We start from the raw sequence: 12,621 nt of genomic DNA on the forward strand, positions 1-12,621 counted from the left end.
CACGTAATATCTAAACAATCAATTTTTTAGTGTGTTCACCAATCTTTCATCAGTGTAGGCACATGGAAATGCGTTCATTTGCTTGTGTTAAGGAGTCCAAAGAAATATTAAGCCTAACTGAAGAAGCACAATGCATGTTTTCAAAACCCATCACATTAGAAAGATATCCGCGATGAGGTGACTAACCAGAGGCCTTGTTTGGTTTGCGATAATAGTTTTTTGCTCTTAAAAACACTGAAAATAAAAAAGAGTACAAAAAACTCTGCTTGGTTCAGTATTCTAAAAACTATTTTCCTTTCTCTTAAATTCTTGAGAACTATTTTTAGAATTATAAACCAAGCAAATCCAAAATTTTTGAAACTATTTCACCAATATTTCAAGAAATGACGGGAAAAACTTCAGCAGAGGATGGTGTCTCCATTAATATGTAAGCAACCTAAACCAGTCACCATCAACAAACATTACCATACGAGCTCAATAGACTATGAGAAGCTTTGTATGTCTATACTGCATAATAAAGGCTTTCACGTGCACCAAGGATTCAAGAAACTGTTACCGCAGTAGCAGAGGGAATAATTCACACAATGGGTACAGAATATGGTGAATCAATCACAGATTTGGGAGTCTTCTTGACGCACTTTTTTTCCGCACACTTCTGATACAAGTGCAACAGGCTTTGCGGTATTTTGGGAGAACAATCCTAGCACCTCCACTGAATCATTTCTCTATGATGTCAAGTGAGTAGATTACATAACTGGCAACTTAAATATCCTGTCAAAAGACGGTTAAGTAAGAGTTTGTCAGCGTGCCATAACATTAGGTATGTGAAACAAAACAATGATTCAATAATGCCGCGTGACATACAAGTCTTAAAAAAATTTCATTTCACAATCAATGCCCTTGCCCATTGTCCAGAGACTACATGCTTGTAGGAAAAGATTTACTGGTTCAGAAACTACATGGTCTTGCCCTATGGCCAGAGACGACATGCACCTAACCCAAAAATAAGGAGTTGTTTGTGCACATAGTTTGGTGGTTGTAATACCAGAGAGATTTTGCAAGAAATTAATCCGTGTTGCATTTTTCTTCATTAGGAGGAAAGGGAAGATGATAGGGGGTATATTGCCTGGTCCATGCTTTAATTATCCAAGGGGCAACTGGCCAATTCGATACAAAAAAAAAGTTTCAGAATTTGCAAATTTGGATACAGAGAGTAGAACATAAACAGTTTATTGCAAGCCATAAGTCTCGCAGGTTAAAATATCTCAGCATCAGTAATTGAGAAATTAAATGAACAGTAGCTAGAAGAGAGATGATTTTTCATAAGAGGATCAAGGTCAAATTCCAATTAAAGCGCTCGAGTCTTTGTTCATAAATACAATAGTACCCAATTCAATCCTTGTAAAAACTAGAAAAAACATTGACCTTTCCAAAACCACCACCAAGAAACCAATTGAGCTAAGGCTCATTTGCCTGATGCACATTAGTTTAACCACAAGTAAACTCTCTACTTGTCACTAATTTGAGGCCTCAAGGGGGAACAGAAGTAATTCATATGCTAAGGACTTCAGATTCCTTTGTTCTTAAACTGCATATTTCTAAAATATATATATATATATATATAATGCTACCACTTAGATGCAATCTATTTGTGCATGTGTGAGTATGTTTGTATGTATGTATCATGCAAAAAAGAGGAGGAAACACTTGAATGCTAGATATTTGAAAAAACAGTGACAAGGAATACAGACCTCATGATTTATGTGAAGGAAAACGAAGAATTGTAGGAGACCTGATCCAGCAGCACTTGTTAGCAGATCTAACTCTTTTCATCTCCACCATGGAGATCCAGCCTGGTAAAAGTGCTCTCCGTCATCCCATGAAATCTGACATGCTTGAAGACCAATAGCAACACCAGGTTCCTTCCCATGCTGTGTCATCCACTCTTGAACAGCCATTGCTTTATCACCCTCACTTGTATATTGTTTCTTGTACTTGCCAAATGGGTTAACTCCAGGAGTGCTCATCTCTTGAATTGCAGCTGGCATGTACATTGAGTCACCCACAATTGGTGCACTGCAGGCAGCCAATTGTGCTCGAATCTATATAATGTGACATAAAGTCATCAAGTTCTGAAAATCCACTTCTAAATGAAGCCTTATAACTGGCACCTACTTGACACTTCTCTTTAATTTGACCTGATCACATATTCCTAGTTGATTCCTCAACGTGCATAAAACAATCAAAGTAAAACTATAACCACGTTTCACTCCCCACTACCCCAGAAGCATAGGGGTAAAAATAATACCACAGAAAATTGATCCAGTTCTGAAAAGTTATATTCTATGATTACAAGAATAAAGGGAAAACGGAAAACAAACCACACATAAAATAAGGGGAAAATACCTGATGAGTCCGACCTGTCAAAAGGTTGATTATACACTCGTATGCAAAATCTTTTGAAGGCCATCCACAATCCTCAATGCTATACATCTCTTCAATTAAGGAATTTGGCCAAGGAACCTTCTTGCATTCCAAGATCTCAAGTTGACACAAGTTCCACCCCTTAATGAAATCTGCATGCATCCACATTACTTGAGTTAGATACAAAGAAGTTTTTCTTCTTCTTATTCTTTTCCTTTTTCTTTTTCCCGGCATTGTGACGCATGTTACAGAAATAATGTTTTCAAACTTTTCATTAAGTAAATTCAATTAGATTGCATCCTTATATGAAATCATGTAATGTGGACACTGTATTGGTAGTTGAGAAGACAAGGGAAAATTAATTTTTTTCAAAATAAGAAGTGAACTGATTGGGAATAACACATTTTGAGTAATATTAACTAATATGATTTCCAGTACATATATATATCTATATATATATAGATATACGAGGCATGTTATTGTTTTAGAAAGAGAAGTGATCAACTGTTTAGTTTCAGTTTTTGAGGTCTGTCCAAGTGCAATAGGATAAATTATGTGATTAGAAGGGCTTGGGATCCCATCAAGTAGAGCTCTCTGTAGGTCATGCACAAATCGAGAACATTCACATAAGAAGAGCACAAGCAACTTTGATAAGTAAAGAGACCCATCATATCCTTTGTTACTATTTGTCTCACTTGGTCAAAGTATTTATTTGCATTTCAAATTGGGGCTACTTAAATGAAACATCACAACATATAAGTATCTGCCTTCTTCAAAACATAAACTTTCTAAAGAGTTATCTAAAAGACAACTTCTTTAAAAAAAACGAATTCATAGGATTACCATTATGCTTGTTAGATGTTACCTTCAGAAACAAGTCTTGGGGCAATGTTAATCGGACGCATGTAGTGGGTAATTACTCCAATTGGAACAGGAGCGGCAGCAAGAGCAAGATAAAGCTTTTTTACCCTTTTCTCCTGATGGTAAAAGGACAAATAGCTTCAGAGTAAATGGCCGAGACAAGTCTAAAAATAACTAAATAAACCTCAATCCAGAAAAGCCTTAAGTAAATAATTGAAATTCACATTGAAAATGTATTCGATAGATTGCACTTGTCTATAGTAGAAAAGAAAGTTATGAACTTACTCTGATCTTTTCATGAAAAACTGAACAATATTCCTTTGTTCTAGCTAAAACAACACTGCAGGAAAATGAAGCCATTACTTGGTCTCTAAATTAATAGCCAACAAACATAAACATATATATAACTAGTTCACTTTCAATATGATACCATCCTTCAGTGCAATTATCAATCTGATGGGTAGTCTTCAACGGGTCTGTTAGTCCCAAGGCACGAGTAGCAAATGTTGCACAGCTTTCTTCAATGTTATCTGTAGTTCCCCCTACCTGACAGAAGTCGACATCATCTAGAGAACAATCAATAAGCCAGAATTTTAAAAAGACATATAAATGCACCAAAGTATATATATATATATATATATCTACTGGAATATATGTTACAAAATGATAATGATCCTCATGAAGGTCCTGAAGTCATAAATACACTCCTGCTAATAAACACTGTACTTGCAAACTTCAACAACAAACATGGTCAATCATTCTATTGTGCTATGGATCTCCATTGATAGGAATAGCATTTCAGATTAAACAACGCAATCTTAATACACATTACACAAAAAAAACCAACAAAAAAAAAAAAAAAAAAAAAACCAAAACACAAGGCACAAATAAAATTTTGAAATTAAAAAAAAATATATATATATATATATTCATTATAGTATTCATTTAAAACCATACCGTATACAATATTTGATCTCACATAAATTTCTAAACCTACCCATAATAAGGATTTTAAGGGGGGAAGAGAGAGAGAGTCGATTTAAGTGGAGTTGGTTTCAGAAGATAATGAGAATTTTTTTTTTTTTTTTGGTGTTGGGGTGGAGGGGGAGTATAGAATGAAACACAGAAAGAAAGGGGGAAAAAATAGGAAGAGAAAAGCATAATAACTAATGTGATAAATTAGACGATGCGATCATAAATATATAAATCAACTAAGGAATGGCGCAGACAATTTGTAAAACGCTGTTTTCCAAAAATACCACTCAAGCAACTTTGTTCGTGTAGGATCAAAACAATACGAGAAATAATTGGATCGTTTTACATACAGATGTACCCGCAGGCTTGTCTAGTACCACATAGGATTCAGATACAGCTATAATTCTTGATCTCCAATCAATTTCGTAGCACCTGGTATAAATATAAATGTCAACAGACACCATACTTCTCCATAAAAAGCAGTAAACAGCTATTTGGAATTGGTTAACCATTACCTCGGGAAGCGTTTTGGGTGTACATGCACTCGTAGGTATGTTCCATCTTCAACAACTTCATCAACATGAGTTATCCGGAAAGTTTTCTGTGCTTCTCGTACAGTTTTTCCTTTAATGGAAGATCTCTTTTTGAGAACTGATGGAGCAGTAACTTCTTTATATACCCTAATTTGCTCTGGAGTAGCACTTGGAGGAGGCTTTGGACATACAAGGGCATAATATACAGCTCCAAAATGAATGAGATCTGCAACAAACCTTCAACGATGAAATTTAACATTTTACCACATCATTCTAGCCATATGTGAATAAACAGAACAACGAAAGACACTGTGCCAGTTCACTAAGTAAGGATAATAAGAAAACGAAAAGAAAGCACTCACGGAGGAGGAAGATCCAAAGCTTTACTAATGTATTCATGAACTGGCCCTCCTTCCATGACAACTAAATGTTCCACTCTTGGTGGGCCATTTTGTGAGGGGCAAGGAAGCAAGCTACGATATTCAGGATAGCTGAAAGAAAATTATGTCCAATGATCAACAGGACAAAATATTAGGCTCTAGGACTTAAAATGTTAAATAAAGAAATCATGTAACAATTTTCATATTAACACAGCAGATAGCTGGATGAGCTCAAATGGGCATTAGAAGATAAACAATTATCTCTCGACCCTTCATTTTACTTGCCCAAAAAAAACTATATCAGTGGTGAAATGATGCTGAAGAAAATTTAAGATCATGATATAGCAAAGATTCCCTTCATATGAACTATTTTTTCCCTGAATCCTTTATACGAAGTTGTATACCTGATTAATTGGCATCCATAAGATACTAAGAACCTAAATAAATAATTATATCTGGCATTCAAAAAGATTCTGAGAGTCCAAATAAATAGCATGTGGGTGCACTTCTTCATCGGAGCTACTGTTTGTTTGGAAAATGAATTTATTTTTGTTGGTAAGTCACTACCTTAAAGTGTCTTCTTGAAGCATTTAAATTTATTTTATTCTTATGTAGTGTGATTTAGCTAGAGAGGTTTAGTTCGAGAAGGAAATTTGTCCTACATTGTTACGAATATCTATGAACCGCATTCCCACCAAACCCTGCCTATAACTTTTGGTTCCATTCAGACTGAATGATTTAGGCTAGGACAAGATGCATAAATAAATTTGTGAACCTTGTATGTGTGGATTTTAAATAACAACACAAAAGTAGGTATTTGAGTTCAATGCAATAAAGATTTAATTGCACAAGGATTCAAATTAACAAATCTCCCAAACCTCTAATCTAACATTTCCTTTGGACCTCTAAAGGTAACTCCAGTAGCCAATATTTTATTTATACTCAAGTATCTTCATCTCAAATCCATGCATCCATCAAAATGTACCATTGGAATTTACGCCCAATCTATTTAAAGATAAAATGGTCAAATTTTTCTAAAATATAAAAAATAAATAAAACTAAATACATTATACAGAACTAATTTATATACCAAGTCTTTAATGAGAAAAGTAACATCATCAGCTAGAGTAGACGCCTAGGGTCTCCTACCTTCATATGAATGGTGATGGAACAATTAAAAAAGAAAATATTTATAATGCAGGCTTCAATAATCACGACCATCAATTAGTAAGCAATATGACCTAGATAAATCACACTACAAAAATCTTATGATAAATTACCGAAAATAAAAAATAACTAAGTATATGAAATAAAGATTACACATCAGTTGAAGAAGTATTGGGTGTGGGGAGAACGTCTGAGGAAACAGAGGATTGAGAGATGAACGTTCTGGCTTTGTTGATAGAATTCCACCTGAGGTTTTTGTGGTGATTCTTGAGGGCACTGGAATATGCTAACGTGCGCGCGAGGGCGACAGGGGTGACGAAGCTCCGGCGATTCGACGTCCATAGCAGCGACGAGACCAAACCGTTGGTGAAGACTGAAGCCAAACCGGCGGCACAACAAATAGTCATTTTTTTTTTGGGTTTATCGGATGCCTACCTCCGGATAGAAAAAGAAAGGGGTTTAACCGTTTAAGTGCGTAACCCAGTTAACCTTGAGAATGGCCGGACTCAAATAAGATATTTATTTGGATTAACCCAGTTTACCATAGAAATGGGCCGGACTCCAACAAGATATTTATTGGGCTTAACCCAGTTTACCTTGAGAATGGACCGGACTCAAACAAGATATTTAAATTAAGAACTTTTTTTGTTTCTCCCTTCAAAGTAGAGAAGATACTTCTAGTTCCATAAATTAATTTGACTTGCAACTATCTCAAAGAAATTGTGGATCGACCTTACCACTTATTACGGATGAAATCCAAGTGTTTGACTGACTAGTCATTTTGCAAAAATATGTTTTTTTTTTTTTTTTTAAAAAAATAAAAATAAAAAATTAAGCAATGTATAAATAGGTCAACTTTATTCATGATTTGTTCCTTTTTAGTACCTTCATTAAAGGATAAATGGGCTTATGAATTAATTAAATTTTGATCCAAATTTAATTTGATTTATCTTATGTAAAATGAAATGCTTGATGATTAATTACATCTAATTATTTGATTAGTTGTATTAAGGAAAGTGTGTTTCGAAACATTTTTCAACTTTTGGAGATCCAAAGCCACAAACAGGTGCAATGCCCTCTCATCTAAATAAGTCGAATTTATAACAGATTTAACATAATCCAAGTTCAATTAGTATTGAATTATTATTATTTTCTCTATGACTAGAAACTCACACATCCATTCATCTTTAAAGGCTCGAACTTTCTCTTCCTCCGAAAAGTTAAGGAGGAACTACCGAGTTACGTCATTAATAATATATATTGTTTAATTATAACATATAAATAAGTGTCAATGTAGCATGAACACGAGACATGGACATGATACGGATACATTAGCACGCCAAATTTTTAAAAAGTAGGACACGGCTATATAAATATGAATTTTTATTTTTATATATGTATTGAGTAATAGATTATAAATCTTTAATTTATTTGTAATTTTTATAGTAAGAGTTGCAATGACTTTTATATCATATATATACAGAATTCCACTACTTTATCATAATAGTGTTTTTATTTTAAATGAACAAATACCATTTAATATTTCTCTTGTGATCATATGTGTATAATGTCAATTTTTCTTAAAGAAAAAAAGTTGAACACTTAATAATGTGTTCATATTATTTTCAAAATTACCGAATAAGTTTGTTTTAGAAATATTTGAAAGTATCCAAGAAGTGTCAGCGAAGTGTCTAAAAGTGTAAAAATTTATTTTTATTTACGGACACGTATATAATATTTTCCCTATTAATTAGGAGCCATGGGCATATATGTTTGTTCTGAGATATACGTAAATACATTAATTCTATTTGGAAAAGTTAGATCTAGCTATATTCAATTTGATTCCCCTTACATATGTTATTTATTGAACAAATTAATCACGTTAAATAGTGACTTATTAAGAGAAATTATTACATGGTCTGAGAATTTCAACCGATCACAAGCACAAACTAACGAAAATGCATGAAAAGGTTGATGATGTTATCCCTAGAGCCCAAAACATTGGAGAAGTTTTGTAACACCCCCACATTTTCCACGCATAAGTTGATCAGGCTTATACACGAAAAACGAGGGATATCAAAAACAATTGGCAATATACAAGCATGGAATACAAAATGATGGAAATAAAAGAATTTAGACAGGAAAGAAACATTAAATAATACAACATCCATCCATCCTTTATTTAATACAGTACTTCATTACAACTTGGAAATCCTACGTCAGGGATCCCTAAATATAACCCTGAGAGTTCAACGTCAAAAGTAAATAAAAACTGAAACTGAAATACTACATAAAACTTCTACCCTGCACTGGATCGTAGGAGTAGATGAGTTCGGATGATGGTCCCACACTGCTAACCTCAGCCTTGAAACGGATACTGACCGTATCCTGAAATAACAACAATGGTGGGTCAACCCCACGAGCAAGTCCTCTCTACTATGACCCAAATCAGAGAATCCAATAAATTAATCATTATGAATCGGATGAGTACTATATCTGTATACATCCTATGGGAACTATCCGATGTATAACATGACCTCAACCAGAATAGACGGTGATCACTTAGACTCACACTAGGTGGTTAAGTGTCGCCTTTCCCTACCCGGGAAATCAGCTATTATACATGGTGCACGGTACTGACAACACAGACTATAACGAACTACACAGTGATAACACCTCGCAAAGTACTGATGAATATACTGAGCATATAAATTAGGCAACACATGCCAACAATATTAAGAAATATACCGAGTATGTCAATTAGGCAACACATGCCAATAATATTAAACCACATACCCCGACAGCCACACATCTGTCTATCGCAACGAATGCATAAGGTATAAATGAGTCTAAACTTATTAGCCAGCTCATATGGTTCTATATGGCAACACATCCATATAATATAAATGCGACATAATTAAACAGTCCATTTATTTCCTGAAATGCACACAGCATAATGATCATGGTTTATATATCAATTAACAGTATAAACATCCCATAAGATATCATGGATAATTTATCTGACTACAACCATGGCCTTATTTAATTTATGAGTAATGGTTGATACCATTTAACAAGATAATAACACTATTTATATTTAACAATGTCGTTAAATAAATCACATTATTATCTATACTGTGAACGAGCCAATAAATGCTTAGAAAAGATTAATCGGCCATAAGAATAAGTAACGGGTATTAAAATAATAATTTCGTGGCCCGTTAAACCCGCAAATACCAACTCAGTACTTAAAAATCCAAGTTTAAGGTTCTGGAATTTACAAAACAGGCCCTAGGGGTATTCTGGTAATTTTTAATAGCTGTAAAGACCCCACACGCGCCCTCACGCGCCTCCCAGAGCCTCCCCACGCGCAGCCCAACCTTCCCAACTCTCCCACGCGCCTCCACGCGCGTCTGGCATCAGCCACGCGCGCGCACGCGCTCCCACGCGCGTCTGGAGAGTTCCACGCGCGCGCACGCGCTGCCACGCGCCCACCAATGGTACCTTGCTGACGCGGCGGCTCCTGATTCGGTGGTTGCATCATCCTACTATGGGTGCGCTACACTGAATCATCTCACCCTCTCATCACTCAATCCTGTGCTCATAGATCCGGGTGTACCGCGGTAGCATGGACCGCGATGCACCGGATCAATCAGACCCTACCAATGGCCAGGATGCACGCGCGCACTAACCTACCATGCGCCGCATCACACCGGATCACTCTGGTCATCTTCTTCACTGCCGGTGGCCGGAATCTTCGCCGGAGGTTCGCCGGAAATTGCAGAAAAGCCCCGGAAAAATCTAGAAAATTCTAGAAAAATCCCTAAAGCCTTATTTAATTATTTTCGGCCATTATTAATTTCATAGGATATTAAATAAATATATACCATCCTATATAATTAAAATTTCATTAATTTAATAAACTAAAATCCCTAATTTATTTAACTCCTTACATGGTCTCTATGCTCTAAAATAATATCAATAAACTAAACAATTAATTTATAAATTCAAAGGGGAAAAATAGATAATAACTTGCCTTTTTGGATTTAAAATAAATCCGCCGGTCTGCGCGTAGTCAGGTAAAATCGCCTACACCGGTCCAAGCTTCTTTCTCTTTCTCTTTTCCTTTCACTCTTATAAAATAGCTCACTAGAATTTATACTTTGCTTCTAACTCCCTTTCTTTTCTTCTAAGGTAAGCTAGTTAATTTATATACAAAATATATAATATAAATATTACAAATATCTAATTTTTTTCATCTACTAACCATCTTCCCAACCATATGGCTTCAAGTCCACCCATAAACATTGATGAAATCCTATTCTAATCTCTAATTCCATCATGACATTGGTTTAATACTATTATTATTATTATAACTATTATTATTATTAATAAACTTTTATAATTATTATTATAATATTATTATTATTATTATATTATTAAACTATTATTATTATTATTATAATTTTACATAAGAATACATTATATCATCATAATACTTTATAACACAAATATAATACTTTAATTAACTAATAATGCTTAATTAAACATAATCAACAAATAAAATTAATTACAATAATACATGCACAATTAAATGAATAAATTTACTATTTTAACATACACAATTAATTTACATGCACCATTAAATGAACTTAATATAACAATGCAGTATGCACAATAATAGGTAAAGGAATCCACACATAATTGAATTTACATAACTAAACTCTTTAATAAATTACGGGGTATTACATTCTCCCCCCCGAATAACGGAATTTCGTCCCCGAAATTCACTACATACCCGTATTAAAGAGCTCTGGATACTTGGCACGGATAATATCTTCCCGTTCCCAAGTAGACTCTGTAGCACTATGATGACTCCACTGTACACGTACTAATGGAATAGTCTTCGTGCGCAGTATCTGATTCCTACGATCGAGAATACAGTAAGGTTGTTCCAAATAGGTTGCATCGGGTTGCAACTCAATCTCACCCACATCAATGTGTTGGTATCGATCTTCTTCCCGTAGAAATTTTCGCAGCATAGATACATGAAAAACATTATGTACCCTATGAAGATTATCTGGTAGAGCCAGACGATAAGCTACTGCCCCAATCCGATCTGTAATCATAAAAGGACCCACAAAACGAGGCGATAACTTACCCTTTGACCCAAACCGCATTACTCCCTTCAGGGGAGAAACCTTAAGCAAAACCTGATCACCAACCTTAAACTCCAAAGCACGAGTTCGACGGTCAGCATAACTTTTCTGTCTGCTTTGAGCTGTACGCATCCGATCGGATAGTTCCCATAGGATGTATACAGATATAGTACTCATCCGATTCATAATGATTAATTTATTGGATTCTCTGATTTGGGTCATAGTAGAGAGGACTTGCTCGTGGGGTTGACCCACCATTGTTGTTATTTCAGGATACGGTCAGTATCCGTTTCAAGGCTGAGGTTAGCAGTGTGGGACCATCATCCGAACTCATCTACGCCTACGATCCAGTGCAGGGTAGAAGTTTTATGTAGTATTTCAGTTTCAGTTTTTATTTACTTTTGACGTTGAACTCTCAGGGTTATATTTAGGGATCCCTGACGTAGGATTTCCAAGTTGTAATGAAGTACTGTATTAAATAAAGGATGGATGGATGTTGTATTATTTAATGTTTCTTTCCTGTCTAAATTCTTTTATTTCCATCATTTTGTATTCCATGCTTGTATATTGCCAATTGTTTTTGATATCCCTCGTTTTTCGTGTATAAGCCTGATCAACTTATGCGTGGAAAATGTGGGGGTGTTACAAGTTTGGTCTTCCCCGAGATAATCATGATCTCAATACAAGCCCCTTTCCTTGAAGAATTTTCCTAGTAGTTTATTTCATATATACAGAATTCCACTACTTTTATCATAATAGTGTTTTTATTTTAAATGAACAAATACCATTTAATATTTCTCTTGTAATCATATGTGTATAGTATCAATTTTTCTTAAAGAAAAAAAGTTGAACACTTAATAATGTGTTCACATTATTTTCAAGATTACCGGATAAGTTTGTTTTACAAATATTTGAAAGTGTCAATTTAAGTATCCAAGAAGTGTCAGCGTAGTGTCTAAAAGTGCCAAGAAAATGTACAAAATAACAAAAATTTATTTTTATTTACGAACACATGTATGATATTTTTCCTATTAATTAGGAGCCATGGGCATAAATGTTTGGTCTGAGATATACATAAGTACATTGATTCTATTTGGAAAAGTGAGATCTAGGTATATTCAA

General features: G+C 34.7%; 1 protein-coding gene across 1 annotated transcript; it reads right to left on the reverse strand.

The window, feature by feature from the left end:
- Nucleotides 1-384: 384 nt before the first annotated feature.
- LOC132266997 (RNA pseudouridine synthase 6, chloroplastic) lies at nucleotides 385-6,816 on the reverse strand. The gene is made up of 10 exons (XM_059768030.1): nucleotides 6,494-6,816; nucleotides 5,156-5,284; nucleotides 4,776-5,030; nucleotides 4,611-4,692; nucleotides 3,716-3,831; nucleotides 3,571-3,625; nucleotides 3,290-3,401; nucleotides 2,407-2,576; nucleotides 1,752-2,102; nucleotides 385-771 (listed from the first exon to the last, which is right to left on the reverse strand). Exons 1-9 carry the CDS (start codon nucleotides 6,745-6,747, stop codon nucleotides 1,830-1,832), a joined length of 1,446 nt encoding a protein of 481 aa, XP_059624013.1. The 5' UTR covers nucleotides 6,748-6,816; the 3' UTR covers nucleotides 385-771; nucleotides 1,752-1,829.
- Nucleotides 6,817-12,621: the final 5,805 nt, after the last annotated feature.

Source organism: Cornus florida, unplaced genomic scaffold (assembly GCF_030987335.1).
Source record: "Cornus florida cultivar Cherokee Brave unplaced genomic scaffold, ASM3098733v1 CherokeeBrave_3.0.0_Hap2_Chr01, whole genome shotgun sequence".
NCBI lineage: Eukaryota > Viridiplantae > Streptophyta > Magnoliopsida > Cornales > Cornaceae > Cornus > Cornus florida.